Source organism: Mustela putorius, unplaced genomic scaffold, assembly GCF_011764305.1.
Source record: "Mustela putorius furo isolate JIRA1106 unplaced genomic scaffold, ASM1176430v1.1 tig00003983_pilon_pilon_pilon, whole genome shotgun sequence".
Classification (NCBI taxonomy): domain Eukaryota; kingdom Metazoa; phylum Chordata; class Mammalia; order Carnivora; family Mustelidae; genus Mustela; species Mustela putorius.
Window position 1 is genome coordinate 21,662,523 of NW_025422123.1, and position 19,037 is coordinate 21,681,559.

General features: G+C 35.9%; 1 protein-coding gene across 2 annotated transcripts in view; it reads right to left on the minus strand.

Moving 5' to 3' along the window:
* The window catches only part of BMP5 (bone morphogenetic protein 5), a 114,542-nt gene that overhangs the window by 10,830 nt on the left and 84,675 nt on the right, over positions 1 to 19,037 (minus strand). For both annotated transcript variants that reach the window (XM_004772404.3, XM_004772406.3), the window contains exon 4: positions 7,020 to 7,214. In XM_004772404.3, the coding sequence (XP_004772461.1) occupies positions 7,020 to 7,214 (195 nt within the window). The remainder of the gene's footprint in view (positions 1 to 7,019; positions 7,215 to 19,037) is intronic.

A 19,037-nucleotide genomic window follows, 5' to 3' on the forward strand; every position in this document is an offset into this window, starting at 1 on the left:
TGATGCTATAATAGACTATTAATAATTTTGATTTGGTTTTGATTTTGATTTGGTTTTGATTTTGATTAATAATTTTGATATGGCCCTGGGGGTAGAGAAATTCATGATAAACCCCAAGCACCTAACAATCCCTTTAAAGATGAAGGACTTAAAATGCTACTACTACAAACCATAAGTGACTCTTAATCTCACAAAACAAACTGAGGGTTGCTGGGGGGAGGGGGTTTGGGAGAAGGGGGTGGGATTATGGACATTGGGGAGGGTATGTGCTTTGGTGAGTGCTGTGAAGTGTGTAAACCTGGTGATTCACAGACCTGTACCCCTGGGGATAAAAATATATGTTTATAAAAAATTAAAAATTAAAAAAAAAAAAGGAAGAGAAAAAAAATGCTACTACTATTCTATCTTAATCACAATCTTCCATATCCAGTGAATTCCTTGCTTGAATTAATGTACAACCCACTAGGAATTACATTTATTGATGTTTTTAATGAATATATGTATTTGTCTATGTGTAGAAATGTCTGATGTAGAACAGATACCACAAAACAACAACTATCTGGTATGTTTGCTTAACTCTGGTTAGCAAAGTGCCTACAAGGATGATCCAACTAATATCCTCATCTTTGAGCTTACTGACAAAAGGTTTGCCCACAAACCTTGCACTCTTTAGATGTTTGTTACTTTGTTAATAGGATCACCTGTCATCGAGTGACCCAAGTAAGAACATTTGGTAAGTTTCTTGACTTTCTTTCTTCCTCTCTCATGTCCTACCATTCAACTGGTCCACAAAGTCCACTCACTAACTGATTTCTAGTCTAGATAACCTGTCGGAAGCCCTTTGCTCTCTTGGTTACCTCATTCTTCCTCAATATCCTCTTCCAGTAACTTTGTCCTAGGGTAACAGGGTAACAGTCCACCCTTGCTCTCCCTCCTACATCTCTGACCATAAGTCTTTGTCTTTTTTATGGAATTGCTTTTTCTCCTTGCATATAATGAAAGGACTAAACTTCCATGGGAGTCTGCATTGCTGATTTTGTTGTTGTTGTTTTATTTTCAATGGTACTGTCCAGTCCCTTGCTTCATCTGAGCTCACATCCATGTCTTTTCCTAATACTGTCCACTTATTCTTGACACTCCAGATCCAGAGTCCTGTCTTCTCACCCTCTGCTGGTCTCACTCACATGTTTTGGTTTCCATTTACCCTTTCTCCAATTTATAATCTTCACTGCTTAGAGTGTTGGATTAGATTCCTAATCATTATTTGGGCTCTCAATTTCCTCCCTTGGCATCCCATCCTTCACTCTGATGTCAAATATAACTTTTTAAAATGTCTATCTGGTTATGGCACTCCTTTTTCCAATTGCCTGCATGAAGACACCATAGTTCCTTACTATTGCATACCCTAGTCTTTATAATTTGGTCCCTCCATACTTTTCTAGCTTTTCTCACACCTCTCACACTAGAAAACTTGTATGCCCAGCTATTGAACATAGGTACATGGCTCTGTAACTGCACATCAGTCTGCAATGGTTTCACCCACCCCTCCAAATGTCTTTATAGACATTTTCCATAAGTTCTTCATGAAGTCTTTGGAGCCATAACCAGGGCTGCTTAGGTCTATCTTTCCTATTATTCAGTATTCTAAACCTATTCTAATAGAATTGACCTCTTAATAATTACTAACGCTCATGTCTTTCCTATTGTCTGTGGGAGTATTTTTTTAAGAAGCAAGATGCTCAGCTATCCATCTTTTCTCAGTATATAGTTAATACTGTGCATATCACACAAAGGGTACTTATTTAATACTGAATAAATCTTTTTTACAGTAAATCATGCCCAGATATATTCTAAGGATTCTCTCTAGACAGAGACTTGGCAAGAGACACAAAGCATTAATGTCTATTGATACATTTATTTTATATTATATAATTAGTTGCTGAGGTAGATTGGCCAAATAAGTTAAAATTTCAAACATCCTTCTTTCTTCTGAAGTCTCAAAGACCAAGAAATTCCAATTAAGTGACCAGGAGTATTGTTACATTCTGTGAAGAGAAGTTCTACTTTTCTCAGCTGTAAGAGTCTAAATTCTTTATGTACCATTTCTGAAAAACCAAACCACATGAATTCATTTCAGAAGTAACAATGTTAATGGCTAACATGAAATAAACATACCCTACTGTTCTTAGTTCTTTACACATATTAATTCATTTAATCCTCACAACTCATGTAATCTCATCCTAGGGAGCAAATACTATTAATATCTCACTTTACAGATGAAGACACGGAGGCAGGGAAAGGTGACATGTTGTCCAACATTATACAAATAGTAAGTAGTGGACCCAGGACTAAATGACAAAATGAAATAGATGATAGGTAAATAAATGTACAAATAGATAATATAGATACCAAAATTGCTGTTTTAGGAGGGATTTCCAAAACTTTTGTAGGATTCAGGGCACAAATAACAGTTTTTAGTGTTAATTATTATAGAGATCAAGTGGATCAGAAACATTCTCACATGTGCCACCTTGTAAGATTTTCACTTCAGCCTTCATCTTGAGAGCCCCTATTTGGAAACAACCAAAATGTCTTTTAAGAGTGGCGTGACCAAATAAACTCTGATACAAGCGCTGTTGACTATATTGCAACGGTTAAAAAGAATGAGGTCACTCAGTTTGAAAGATGGCTGAGATATATTGTTTCAAAAAAAATCTATAAAACCAACTCTATTATATTCCTGTAAGTCAAAACTATGAGGATAATAAAAAGATCAGTGGTTGCTAAGGGGAGGGAGGGATGAAGAGCCAGAGGAAAGAGGGTTTTGAGGGCAGTACTCTGTATGATACCACAGTGATGGATACATGTCATTAAATATTTGTCTAAACCCACAGAATGTAAACACCAAGAGTGAACCCTAACGTAAACTATGCACTTGGACAATTATAGATACATCCTTGTGATTCATCCTTAGTAAGAAAGCACTATTCTCATGAGTAATGTTGATAATGGGGGAGGCTAGGCAGTGTGAGACAGGGGTATATGGGAAATCTTTTTTTTTTTTTTTAAGATTTTTATCTATTTATTTGATAGACAGAGAGAGATCACAAGTAGGCAGAGAGGCAGGCAGAGAGAGAGGGGGAAGCAGGCTCCCCGCTGAGCAGAGAGCCCGATGCAGGGCTCAATCCCAGGACCCTGAGATCATGACCTGAACAGAAGGCAGAGGCCTAAACCACTGAGCCACCCAGGCGCCCCTGGGAAATCTTTGTACTTTCCTCTCAATCTTGTAGAGAACCGAAAATTGCTTTAAAAAATAGTCCTTAAAGGGGTGCCTGGCTGGCTCAGTGGGTTAAAGCCTTTGTCTTCAGCTCAGGTTATGATCCCAGAGTCTTGGGTTCAAGACCCGCATCTGGCTTTCTGCTCAGCAGGGAGCCTGCTTCCCTTCCTCTCTCTCTCTCTGCTTGCCTCTCTGCCTACCTGTAATCTCTGTCTGTCAAAAAAAAAGTCCTTAAAAATACATACAATATATCATTTATGTGATTAAACACACATAATAAAATACATTCTCATATATATATATATATATATATTTATTTATTTATATATATATATATATATATATATGGAGGTAAAGATTTGCGAGTATAGGTACTATGTTGATATAAGTGTATCCAAGTAACCTATCACAAAAGGATTTAGGTGTGCAAGAGAGAACTTCATTTTTATTGATGATTTTATTATCTTTAAATAATGAAAATATGTATTAATTATATGATATAAAACATTCTAAAGAAGTAGTTATAATTATTCTTTCTGATTTTGATTAACATCTGGTTGTCCAAGAGATATGAGTTTACATTGTCTATATTAGGCAAAAGACATTATCTATCAGAGTTGAGAGTAAGTTGAGAATGTTTCCATTTTAATGACTCTTGGAAAGACTTGGCCTAAGAAATCACATGGTGTCAGGCAGGGCCACTAAGGATTGGATTCACCTTCAAAAGTCCCTAATATCCAGCACACAGTCAGCAATCTTTACAAGCAATTCTACAGCAAACCAGGATTTGCCGTTTGTCTTATTAATTCTTCCAAATTCTTAGTACTCTGTTCTTTTCAGCACTCATCTAGTCCTTAGAAGAGTATCTTGCTCTCAGTAGGTTCTTTAAGACCTTATCACCCAGGTACCTAAAGCCTTTTTAAGCTAACTAAAAAATTAGCTATCACCTCCATATCCTTTCCTCCCTACCCAAATTCAAATAAACATCCACTGTGCTGCCTCCTCATGAAAGAGGCAATATCTCACACAATGTGTTTGCTCAGTCTCCTTGCCAAATATCTGAAGAGGAACAACGAGGGACAGTTTTTGCAAAAAATCTGGGGACACTTTTTCTGTGCATATTCATCTGAAAGAAGAATTTTATTTTTTCCATTCAGTGGATACATTAATTTATTTAACCATTTCCTATTTTGTGCTAGACATTGTTCTAAGATTTTCCATAGGAGTATAGAAGAACAAAGGATCATTGAGAAGCTGGAAGGTAAGACTCTTTGAAATAGGGAAAAAATTGGGTATAGAAAGCAAAAATGACCTGGATTTTAATTCTCCTGAACTGAGACTTTCGACATTTGGCACATACAGAAAAAAATGTAATCATGCAAACATCTAATACAACTTTCTTCCCCCTCACTGGCTTCTCTCTTAGCCCTGTAGTGTTCAAACAGTATTTTATTATAAAGGCTTGGTACTATTACAGCATTTATTATTTATATTTGAATAATTTTAAAATTTCACTGGCATTTCAAGTTTCCTAAGTATCAAATTTTTTGTTTATATTAGCATTCCCTTTCCTTAAACCCCTGTCTGTTAGGCCAAATCCTTGGAGACCTTTTCCCAGCTCCTTGATTACTACCTATTGAAAGGTTACGTCTTACAGACACAAACCAGCTACTTTCTTTCTTAGTACCAAAATATGATCATGCTCCAAAACTATCTACCACCTATTTCACAGAAATGGCTGCCAATGACAAACTTTTTAAAAAGAAAATATCAGTAGAATAAATTTTGTACTCTAAATGGTGTTAGGAAACTGGTGAAAAGTTACATGATTTCTGCTCCATGTGTTTTATTCATCTCTAGTTATAGAAGTACATTTGTTTCTTGTGGTTAGCGAGAGAAGATAAATAGAGTTCACCAATAGGGAAAAGGACTTTGATGATTTCAGTCTCTGGAACGCCATTGCCACAGTCCTTAGACGCTCTAATAATAAGTATGCGACTTACACTTTTCCCTTTGTAATTCCTCAAAAATTATTCACTCTTCTATTCATGGTTTAACAAACCTTTTTCTTAATGCAGTCTGTTACATCAAATTAAAAACATTTCAACCAATTTCAGAACCATTCTACATGAAAAGAAAAATATACAACTTTGACAGGCTAGTATTTATAAGGAAGAAAAGGTCTTAGAAAGTTATTTTTCTCCATCTTTCATATTCAGCAATTATAATTTTTGCCAAGCTAAATACCTTGTGAAGATCTTTATAAAATAGCTTTGTAACAAGGCACTAATATCATATTTTACTTTCACATGAAAAATACAGTTAAACTTATTTGTTCAGGAAAACTACTTTACAATATTACTCTATATATAGCATGTAATTCAGTATAATGTAATTTCATATAGAAATCTTCCTCATTTCTGTTACTAAATATATCAAATAGACTTCTAACACAATTGCCCTGGTGCCCATATTTTAGGAAGATTCCAATGAATTCCAATTTGGTATTTTTGCTGAAAGTCCCAGGGGCATGCAAAATATATATATACACACACACATACACATATAGATATGTATACAGTTTTATTTAGAATCATTCTTACCTAGCACTCATACATATTTGAGTAATAAAAAAATTATAGTATGATTTATCAGTTTCAAGTGCCGGGGCGGGAGCGGCGGGGGGGGGGGATGAAGATTTCAGGAATAATGGTAAATACTGCCTGAATGTGTCTTTTTGGAAGGGTAAAGCATTCTAATTTGCTTGAATACCATACGCAGGGATCACGTCTGTTTTGTTCACCAGCACATCCATTGGGCCTGGCAATACACTGCATATGGTGGCCATTAACACAGAACACATATTTTTCAAATGAACAAACATATTGTACTAAGTTGGGATGTTCCAGGATAAATTTTCCCCTTCAAACAGATTTACTTTTTGGAGATAAAGAAAATTTCTTGGAATAAAACAGCCATCATTTTCATCTAAGAACAGCTTATGAAAGTCTGTTTGCAGCCTGGACTAAACAAGGTACTTACTGGTATAAATAAAATGTATCTGTAACTTCAGATTTTGGCAGTTGGATTCATTCAGGTGGACTGTACTTTTATCTCCTTTTCTATCAGTTGATGGATTAAATTGCAAGCACATTGGGATCATTGTGCATCTGTAATATTTTGTTACTAGGTTTTATACATAGGTGTGTATGTATATATACACACACAAAGCCGATTATCTAGATAATAGTCTTCCAAATAATTAATGGAAATGTAAATGGTACCTCAATTTCCATATACTCTCGGCTGCTTTTATTGTCAGAGAGAATGAAAACTGCATGCTTCACATCTGTCGTCTTAAGTACTGAAGAAATCTTTTTTTGTTGAGTTACCTGGTTGCCCAACCACGTCTGAGAGGCTCCAGGGAAGTCAGCTCCGTGAGTTGTGTAGTTGAGTTTTGACTACACTTTGTTGATGTAGCCATTTCATAATTTTATTACCTCCAGCTTGATTTTAATTTGAACTGAATCTTTCAACATACAAAGGCAAGTCATACTTATTTTGAAATGAATTACTGAGTGATTCACTGATGAAACATTCTAAGGATGTTCGAAACATTGCCAGATGATTTAATAGACCAAACGAAGGTATATCCAGAGGGTAGATTTACTGTGGCTACTTGATTTGCAACATATGACCCCATAACTCTCTGTGCACAACCGTTGCTTCGGCTTAATCTTACCTACAACGCTGGACATTCTGGAGGAGTCCTGATGAGAGCTGGATTTATTGCGGTTTTGATTTTTCCGTTTGTTAGCGGCTCTCACGGATCGAAGGAGTACCTCGCTTGCCTTGAAGAAGGCCACCATGAATGGTTGTTTGGACTGAGGCCCGTGTCTTCCCACAAGACCCGCGGATTTTACATTGATACTGCGTCCTGGAACAGAAAGCGCAAGCACTTGGTTTACGAGAAAGAAAGAAGGTTTACCTGATGTGAATGAATTCTGAGGGTGCTTTGAAAAAGGGACATTATTTTTGAAAACATTATCAGAATGTTTTCCTTGCAGGCCAAAGATTTTTATAAACATGGAAAGTTTGCCGGTACAGACAATTATCCATGCTCGGTCTTATATTTTGCATCATTCTTCACCACAGAATGCCCTCAGGCTGCCTTCACTAACTGATCCTTCTCAGACCTGGAAGTCAGCAATATTTCAGACGGAAAGGCTTGATTACCATCAGCCTGGAAATGTCCACATTAAATAACAATTTCAAAAATATTAGCTATGGACTCTTCTACATTAAATACTCTATAATTTTCCTCTAAGTGATAAAAGCTGAATGGCTGGCTGGGTGTTTCTACTTTCTTCAGCTTTTTCAAGCCTTTCAAGTGTTAATTAGTGCTGAGAGCCATCCCCTTCACCTCTGGCCTGTGCTCAGCAAACTTTACAAAGCTATGCTCTACTTAAAGCTCTTCACATCACAGGTCATTCTAGAAGCCCTGCTGGAGATGGAGTTTTGCTTTATATTCCAGTTCTTTCTCAATGCCAAGTATTTTGAAGTAATCAGGGCAATTTCAGAGTTCCTCCCTCTCTGAGTTTTGGATACACCTGAATGTTTACTGAAGAGATTTTGAAACTTGTTAACCAAGCCTAGAGACTAAGAAAGAAAAGTTCCAGGTGAGTTTGGAGACTCACTTTTGTCTTTAAACCAGTCTGCATGCCAGACCCTTCCGAGCCCGCTGATGTGGTTGTGTATCAGAGAATGACAGCAACCAGAGCCTGCACAGCAATGCGTTAGAAGTCAAGGTGTCCTAGAGACTAGAAGTATTTGTTAATAAAGAACTCTAACAGTAATGCCAAAGGTATTTGGAGCACTTGCTATGTATGTGCTAGGTATTTTGCTAAGTGTTTGCCATGCAATATTTAATTTGGTTCTACAAATACTCTAGAAGTTAAGTATTACTATTTTCCCCTCTTTACAATTCACTCTAGTTATGTTCTCCTAATTAAAAAAAAACACTGAATTAAAAAAATATATATATATATCTGTGGCTATATTATACACATATAGTTTATATACTTATATATTATATATTATTTTTCATATTATATAATATATATTATAAATATATATATTTATATATATTTTTATCTGAGATATATATATCTCTCATTGGCTGATAGCTAGTTCCATGAAAATCACCCAAGGAGGATGAACTATTTAACCTTAGGTTGTAAATTTAGTTGAGAATTACTAAAAACTCATGCAAAGTTTCTACTCTAGATACAGAAGTTACCAATCTTTTAAGAGTCATATATAATGTGGTTTGAAATATGTGCATGATTGACTCTGCCTTGCCCCCTGAGAGATGTGCATGTTTTCTTAAAATATTTATTCAGTAAAGACTGTGGAGTAACCTCAGTCCATTATAAGACCTGACCCACCTTAGAAGCAAGAAAAGGAAAACAAGTCCTTGAAACGGCATCAATGGCATTTTAGCAAATAAACTCTTGCTCTTAACAAAATTTATTTTGGCAGCATAAACACTTTTGTGTATACTTGTATTGTGCAGAGACCTTCTACCGTCAGAAAATGAGACCGTGTCATGTGAGGCTGTGCAGCTGTTGGGAGGGACACAGAGGTCCTTAAAGGACATTTAAAATGTGGAGGTATTGGTTAAAAAAAGGAAAAAAAGGAAGCGTGTGTACTGATCCAAGCCGCATCTGTGGCCTCATCAATTGTCCTACAACGTATTGGGGGAAATTTATTTGGTTCCCACAATTATTAAAACGGGCGGGATCTGCCTCACAAACGCCACTGTACCCAGTCCTACCGAAGAAAGAACTTCCAAATAATCAAGGCAGTAAACCTTAAACAAATAAGCATATAGGTTTCTCTTTTAAATGCAAACTTACAGTGGCTCTCTGCCAGAGTCTATATTTCTTAGAAAAACTCTATCACTGGCATAAATGAAAGAGGCAGTTTGATTTGTGGTCAGAGCAGTTTCCATTCTACTTCCACTGTAACAAATGTATTAATTCAGCTCAGACTTCCTCCTTCTGGCAGCCCTTTTGCTGTAAAAAGAGAAATTAGAAGTTCCAGCCAAATACCATACCTTGAACTGACCCACTTCAATACATAAACACTTTTACAACATATTTATTCAGGTGCAGCACTTGAAATTGGTTTAAGATGTTTCCAGTGACAGAGAGCTCAGCGAAAGAGAAAAAAAAAAAAAAAGAACTGAGAAACTTGACTGTTATGGAATAGAATAACTGGCGATCTGTTCTTCAAAAATAATTTTTTTCTCTCTTGGAGTACAACATAAAATGTATTTGTTGAGCTTTTATTTTGATTTTTTAATGAAGTGTTAATTTAACAGGAACTAAATTTTTACTTGTGTACATCCATGACTGCAGAAATCATTTTTAATATATGATCTCTCTAATACTAAAATAGGTTGCCACAAGATGTTCGCAAATGGAATAGAGGTAAAGTGAGTTTTCCATTCATTACAACACACACTGCCCCTTTTATAGTTAAACAAGCACTTAACGCAAAGTTCCAAGTTTCCCCGGGTTTGCAAGAGAGTTTCTTTTATTGTCATTCTAAAGACTTTCAATACTGTAATTTTTAATCTGTGGAGAAATAATACTGCTCTAAAAGGTTTATGTTCTGAAAACTGTAAAGATGTGTGTATGGTACAAATATGGGTTTCTTGGTTTTTACAAAGGTGGATATTGTGTGTGAAGCAAAGTAGTCTTCAAACCAACGTGAACTCCCTTTAAAATAACTTTTGATATTATTAAGTTTCCTTTTGGTTTCCTTTTTACTTCAGCAATGAGGTGACTATGAAGATTCCATACGTTAATGCTTGCTCAGTCACTCTTGGTCTTGAGCTCCTGTGCCTTCAGACACAATATACCTGTACCGATTACGAGGACCAAGCCTTTCTGAAGGGCTGAGCAGTTGTTTTTGCTAAAAGTGTTAACAGGAAGACTATATTGCATGTATTGAAAATAGTGACTCTTTTATAAAATCGATTTGAGTATGTTGAATTTTATTATTAAATGTACAGTGTGCTTTAGATATTGCAAATGTATAAAGAAGCCTTACCTAAAACATTTTGATTTGGGAAAATTATACGTATGTATGTATCACTGTGGTTTTATTTTTCAAAGGGGATCCTTACATTTGATTTCTAACTAAAACCTATAGCTATAGAAGGATTAAAGATTGACTATATGGTGAAAATGGAAATGGGGTCTAGTAATGAAAAGAATATTAAATAGAAGGGGGACGAGCTTGGGCTGAGGCTTCATCCCCTTAGGATTTAGGCAGGCCTAGGCATAGCCAGAACATTGCTAGGTTTATTTCACCAAGCACAGAGCAGAGAACAACATCACGGGAAAGAACCCAGGAAAGAATAAATTCAAAACAATGCCCCAGGGTGTGTAAGGGAAAAGAGAAAATTTAAGCAGCAAATATATGTGGATATTATTCCTCAGTTTCACTAACTACAGAGTGAGTAAAAATGGGTTTAGGATGATATCTTCCGAAGAAATGATTACACTTTTCACCCAAAAATCAAGAGGGAAATGTCTGAGTCTGGGGCTCTAACTTGATCAATTTTGCCATAACTGAAGCTGGAGATTGGAGACTTCCAGACCTGCCACTCTGACCCTCATGCCTTTGTATAAGCAAGGGGGTCAGGTTATTGTATTCACATGTGCCTAAGGGCACAACGAACTATTTGAAATGTACAGTCATCACGAAGGTAGAATGGCAAACAAAAGATCTATCCCAAACCTACTGGTTTTGCATTTCAGACCATTCCTTTTGGAAAATGTGACTTTGAAAATGTTTATTTCTTTAAAAATAGGGTTATTAAAGGAGGCTCTGACATAAAACAGCTCTTTGGAGGCATGTTGATACTATAAGGATAAGTGGTTCCAAATATGAGCATTTAGTTTCCTGCAGAATACACAGTTTGAAAAACATGCATTTGGGGATTTATCAGTCTAAACGTTGATATTGCTCTGAGATGTTTGCATAAATTCCAGTTTTTTTCCTCCTGTAAACCCACAGTAATTGACTGCTTAACCCAAAACACCTGGGATGGAACTTGTGCCTAAATTACCTATCCTTCATCTTGAAAAAGACTCTTGCAGCATCCTTTATGGACTATTTCATAGAAGACAAACCAGTGCATTGTTTCCAATCCACATACCCTTCTGATCTGCATTTATTTTCAATCTGTGATTAAATTTGATTCTGGTGCTCTTAAATTATAGTTTCTGTGACTCTAAATTATACTGGAATTTTACCCTTTTTAGAAACAGATGATTTAAAATGTGCAGAATTCTCTACTAAGAATACAGACTAAATCATCTTTATATCAGATTTTAAGGAATGCAGGGAAGACAGGATTTTGTCTATTTAAATTCCATATACATTTAAACTCAAATTAACTTAAGCAGGTTGTAATCTAGCTATAAATTTCAACTCTGTTATAATTTGATAACATTTCCATAGTTTCTAGTTTTATAGTAAAAACACTGGCATATTGCCAGATATAAGTACACAGATTTGAAGTATCACAAATAGAATTTTATGTTTGTGCTCAGAACTTTCTTATTTTCAAGATGGTTTCCATTGCTTATAACCTCAAACAAAAGCAAGGAAAATCTGGGATTATAAACTATTTCAGTGATACTGAAAACTCATTGTTAAGAGACTTCTGGAAAAGCTTTTGAACTTTAGAATGAATGCAAGGTAGTAAGATCTTTGATTCTTCAAAGTAATCCTGAGACTGTGTTTAACAGGGTGGGCTCTGCATGTAATGCCTTTGCTAGATGTTCCCATTCTCTTTTTTATACTGACATTTAAAAGAGTAAGTTAAAAATAACCGCTTAATTTTATATTAAATATTATATATTTATAATTATACACTCATTATGAAAAGGTATGAAAAGCAAAAGGACAAATGTTATAATATATGCAAATAGGATAGGACTCTGTGGCTGATAGTAAAAAGACACATCAGAGGACTGAACTCCACGGAGGACAACTGAGAACCCTATCCTGACACAGTGACATAAACTAGGAGTTGAAAATTATCTGTAGACAAGAAATGTGGTTACCATTCCTGGTAAAGCAGCAGTAGAAGAACTCCATTTTCCTCTATACCTGAGATGACTGAAAGTTAAAGAAGTTAAAGGAGGAAGAAATTTTTTAAAGAGTTGAAGTTTGGTGGTGCCTGGGTGCCTCAGTCAGTTAAGCCTCTGACTTGTTTCTGCTCAGGTCATGATCTTCGGGTCGTGCCATCAAACCCCGCATCAGGCTTTACACTGGGCATGGAGCCTCCTTAAGGTTCTCTGTCTCCCTCTCCCTCTGCTCCTCCCCCAGACCCCTCCTTTTCTCAAAACAACAACAACAACAACAACAAAGAACAAAAAACCCACAACTTTTAAAGACTTGAAATTTTTTCTAAACATTTTGTTGAAGGCACTATAATGTGCCCCGCAGCTTGAAAAAGTGGTGGAGATGAGAAGAAAAAAGTAGATTATTTGGTCAGAAGCATTGGCACAGTGAGTAGAGGCATGATGGGCTGGGGAGGGGGATGCAAAAACTTGAGAACTGCAGCTCAAGAGAGTCTAGGAAGGAGGGCCTATGGAAAGAGGGACCAAGAACCGTTAAGGATCAGGGCCAGGTTTGTGCCTAGTTGTGGAAGCCGTCCAGAATGCTCGAGTGTTTTATTGCACCAAGAGTGGAGCTGAGGTGATGGAAACGATCGGTCTCCTTCCATGGGACATCATTCCGAGATGAGGAGGCTTACTGTCTCAGGTCTGACGAGCCCAACAAATGTCTCTGACTCAGGCCTTGTTTTCAGCTGGCGGAAATATGAATCTCAAACTAGGAACTGCAGTTTACCTTCACGTAAGCACTTACTTTTTAATAGCTCTTTGCTTTATATATAGTGCCTTTCCCCTGAGACCCTACAAGCTTTACAGACATCATCTGTCACATGCTCCCAAAAGATTGGTTAGCAGTTGGTCTTACAGTCCTCATTTATTTTAAGAAAGCAGAAACATTCTTTTCACAAAACCATGAAAAGGGTGAATTATTTTTAGCCTTTTTTCCAGTTATTATGTGCCTTTTAAAAATAAAAAAAGTGTGCACATGCGTGCGTGCACACACACACGTCTTTCCTTTAAAATCATAGATTTAAGTAAAACTCTAACAAGGCAGAGTTTCAGCAGACTATCCACCCAGAGTCTTTAAAAACTTTTTTGATGTGTTAAGATACCAGTGAAAAAAGCTTTTAGAATTCAAACTCATTTTAATGTGTTTGATAGCAGTGAAATTAATTTAATTTCACACTTCATTTTATCTCTAGGAGGTGAAAGTGGTCTTTGAAATAAACTTAATACAGTTACTTAAGAAACTGATGTGTGTCTAAAAGAAACACTCTTTTTGACCAGCTTATATATGATTCAAAAGAATTATTACCATAACAGAAAAGCATGGCTTGTTAAAGGTTTGATCTTTCTTTTCAGTTTGATAAATGAACCTGTGAAATGATCACAAGCCACTTCCAGAATCTTTGGGCTAGTCCATACCACCAACATGAAGAGGAATCTTATTCGGACACCTGATCAAAGAGAATGAAGAGAGCAAAAGATATTCTCCAAAATCTGCAGTGAAGAACTGATACTAAGATACCAAATACATATGCTATCGTCAGTGTCTACGTTTGAGGGGGAAAAGAAGAGTAAAGACATTTGGCATTTAACTCTTCCCTTCACATATGAATGCCGGATCACAAAACATACATTTGAGTGAAACAAAAGCAGAACTTTTCTTCACCAGGTTCTCATGTCTCTGGCTCTGGCAAAAAATATAAACTGGCCTGCCTCACATAAATGACCAGTCACACAACAAGGATGCCATGACGTTCCCCAGAGGAAAAGCATCCCTCTGAGCCATCCGCATACAAAGTAACAACTGGGTCCCAAGAGTGGTACCTTTTGGTCACCCTCAGCAGCAACATCTGATTTCGTAGCCTAAGTAAATCTTTTATATTTCTATCAGCTATATTCCTTCAGAGAGAAATCATGTAAATACCTCCACATATAAATATAACAGGTACCCAAAAGTAGTAATAAGAATGCCCTCCCAAAGGATCAAGAAAAGTGGAAATTGAGAAGCTTAACTCATTCAATACTTGTAACAACAAAACAGCTGCCATCTATTGAAGATTCATCTACCTCGTATTTACTCTGTACAATAAGGCAAGGATTACATTTTAAAAATGAATAAAATAAGACTCAGAGAAGGATTAGATTTTTAACTCAGTCCTGTGAACCTTGAAGTAGTCTGCTATTCCTTTAAGTACATAGTGTACCCCTTTGTTAAAGATTGGTTGGGGCTGTTGCTTTGTCTTGAGTTTCTGCTTTCTACCTAGAGAAGACTGGAGGAAAACCATCCATCTCAGATCTGTCAGTGATACACACATGGTGTCTGGAAGAACAGTGGTATAGCCGCTGCTTTTGTTAAGTTCAAGGTCGGACTTTCCTTAGTAAGCAAGAAAATAAGGATTCAACACGACTTGCCAGCCATGGAACTGAGGTGATGTCCTCAGTTTATATTCCATTCAAATCAAAACTTGTCATACTACAGAGAAATTAGCATGCATTTTTAAGGAGCTGGAATATGTAATTTCCCTCACAAGGTATTTTCCTCTACAAATTTTGATCACCTCTTATGACACAACTATGGGCCCTGGTTGTCCTACACTTTTGTGTCTCTTTTTTTTTTTTGGTTTTCCTCTCTTGCACATGAGCCCATGCCAAGTGTGTCGAAGTTTAATTCTCAGCAGCACAGAACATGGTGCCTGAGCATGCCTTATAGCAACTGAAGCTTCTCTTTTCTTCCCACTGTTTTCTCTGCTCATAATGCAAAACCCATCCTGCTGTTATTTTTACACATGTCTTTGAAAAATACAGACCAGCAATAAGTTAAACTCACAATGGAACGAAAAATGGCAAAGACATAGTTAACTCCAGTGCATGGTGAGAATAAGGAGAATCTCATATTTTTCATGGCCCTAAATCAATATTACCATGAAAATATTTACCCCTCAGATCATTAGTTAAACCAGAATTAGAGTCTAGAATTGGGAATATAACAAACAACAAAAACTGGCATATGTCCCTGACATTGGCATTTGTTTGGCAAGATCGGTGATCCATAGTTACTGTTCTGAATTAGGGAAAATCAAAAACAGAAATACAGATGTAGCCAAACACTTCCATATCCCTTTTCATTAAGGGAAATCTAAAAAATGGTAAAATAGTTCTTTCACCAGATAATGAAGCAAGACTAACTAACTCCTGTTTGTCTCTGCCTACTTTAAATCATTGATTTCAAAACTCTTCTTCACGTATGTTTTTGAGTTATGATGCTAAAATTTGGATAAGAAAATTATGATTACCATGTGTCTCTCACTGAAATGTATACATACTATACATTAAAACAAAGTAAAATGCCATTAAAACCTAGTTTTAAAACATATGAGCCATGGTAAAAAAGCATATTCAAGGTTTTCCATTTATTACTGAATATATTCCATAATCAATATCTACTTATAAAAGAAAATCATTTTCTCTCTACAAATTTTTATATAAGACTAAATTAGGCTACAAGAGGCCCATTCAGGATACTGATCAGAGAAAAAAATATAGGTATCAAAAAAAGATGTAATATTTTAAAAGATACCAGAATCATGATTCTTCATTTCCAGCAGAATGAAAACATCTACAAATTACATTCTAATCACTTTGGTCAAAAGGCAAGGTTTTTAGAAAAGCACATCACCCAATTAAGCTCAACTTACAGGGAAAAAAAAACAAACAAACACATGAACAATTAAAAACATCTTTCATTGACTGAGGATTTTTTTTTTCCTTCAAATTTTTTAGGAAAGAATTACCCCAATGTGTTGCTCCCAAAACACAATTCAGGTAGTCCAAGATCTCTTTAGGGTTGAAACAATACCAACTTACTGTCAGCTTTGATGCTGGAAGATGGGAAGGTGAGATGGGAGAAAGGGTTAACTTCACACCAACTTTTTATAAAATAGTAAATTCATAAATCTGGAAACTGCATGCTTGACTGGCCTCAGGGTGACTTTGCTGTACCCTGGCTTCACAAACCTGAGCACCCGTTGGCAATTAAAAAGGGCGGTGAGGGAGGTTGATATGAGGATTCCATGATGGGGAATATGGATTAAGGGAGAGAAAATGGGAGGAGAACCTATCAAAATACATTAGTGAAAGACATTGTATGTAAGGGAAAGGGATGTTCATTATTAAATTCAAAATAAAGAAATTAAATTTGGCTAATTTAATTACATGTTGAAGTGAATCACTGGCAGAGAAAAAGTTACCTTCTTAATTTATGAATTTATCTAATTAACTATAATCATGTAAGGGGCTGAAAGAAATGCTGAAGTAGTTAGATTTAGAAAACAAAAAATATGGTTAAAATGCTGTTACCTTTTGTAGGGCAGATCACAATTCAATTCCAGACAGAAAATACAAAAACCCAAAAGTGACTCCCAACAGAGCCAACACAAACTTCAACTTCGTCCCATAACGATCATTATTAATAGTATTTTTAAATTTGGAAATTCCAAAAATACATTTATTTTTTCAGTTTAGAATTTGTACAAAATTCGTATAATTTGTGAAAATCATAGTATATTAAACCTGGCTCTGAAAATAAGTCATTGTTAGATTCATGGGCAAAATTCTTCAGCTTTCTAAGGCTGAGTTTCTTCATGTATAAAATAGGATAATCGTGAAGATAAAGTAGACATTAAAGAGCTAGCAAAATGGGGCGCCTGGGTGGCTCAGTGGGTTAAGCCGCTGCCTTTGGCTCAGGTCATGATCTCAGGGTCCTGGGATCGAGTCCCGCATCGGGCTCTCTGCTCAGCGGGGAGCCTGCTTCCTTCTCTCTCTCTCTCTCTGCCTGCCTCTCAGTGTACTTGTAATTTCTCTCTGTCAAATAAATAAATAAAATCTTAAAAAAAAAAAGAGCTAGCAAAATGCCTGGCATTCAGTAAGCTCTCAGTAAATGTTAGTTTCCATTAGTTATTAATATTATTGCAATTGACCATCACAGCAAATACATGGTTTGAATATTTATCTAGAATGAACTAAAGATGTATCTAGGAAGTAAAACTCAGATTAATCATAAAGAACTAAATAAAATAAAATATTAACATGAAAGAATAATTGATGTCAGTAAAAAACACTGTGAAAATCAGGATATTAAAAAAACAGATTGTGGGCCACCTAGGTGGCTCAGTGGGTTAAAGCCTCTCCCTTCAGCTTCGGTCATGATCCCAGGGTTCTGGGATCGAGCCCCACGTTGGGATCTCTGCTTGGTGGGGAGCCTGCTTACTCCTCTCTCTCTCTGCCTGCCTCTCTGCCTACTTGTGATCTCTGTCAAATAAATAAATAAAATCTTGAAAAAAACAGATTTTTATGTAGATAGAAAGTAAATTTTGAAAAATAGAGTGAGTTGGAAAATACATGAAGTATAGTTTATGAAAACTGTATATGACTAATAAGAGAATTAGTAACGTCTTGGGTTGAGCAAAGCACAAATTTACCAGTGCTCCAATATTTACGTTAAGTTATCCTGGTCATGAAAGGCTTATTGATGATTTTGCTCATTTTTATGCAGTGGGAAAACAGTAAAAAATTCTGAAGCCTAGAGGAAAGATATATGTTCTCTGATGTTCTTTAATGCATTACACGGGTTAGAAAACCCATAGGTCACAGCTTACATGGGTTTGGAAAATTAACAATACTGATTTTTAAACCCCAAGAGAAATTATGTCATATTTATTTTCATAGACATCTAGTTATTTTTAACATAAAGATATGGTAAAAAAAGATATGGAATTCTTCTCAATGGGAACTTTTCTGAAACATTCACATAAAATGACCAATGCAGTTGTTTCTTTTAGCCATCTTATAAATATCACTCCATGACTTGATTCATACAAAGCATGTTTCTTAGAAACTAATACACTGCCATAGATAAACTTATGTTTTAATGTTTTTGAAATTCTGTAGAAATATGATAGAAGCCACTTTAAAGAAAATATTCTAGAAAAATTTAGATTAAGTTTTATGTTTTGTTACAATACTGAAAATGTTACTGTGGCCCTTAACATAAAAGAAAGTATAATCTTTCTAAATTCTGTCACAAGACCACTCTAGAAATTAACAATTATAGATTATCAACGAAGAACTTATATCTGATTCCTCCATGACTCCTTGAGAATGTGTTTATGACTGAATATTTTCTCTACACACACACACACACACACACACACACACATGCATGCACGCAGTTACCTCAAAAGAAAGAAAGTTCATGAACTGTCTAACATTTCTTGCTTCTCTTACCAGTTTCTCCATCTCTAATTTTATATATCTTGAGTTTTGGTTTGAATGCAACTATTTAATATTGAGCTCCTTTAAGATGGCACATTTCTATTCACTGCAGCCTCTCTGAACATAATATTTATATATGTATAAGGTTGAAGTATAAATCTAAGCTCATAAATTACAGTTACCTGATAAATTATTTCATGAAATCTCATGATGCCTACAGAAAATGTCAAATAAATGGTGGATTCTTCCAGTCATATTTAGCTCATTCTTTCATAGTACAAATT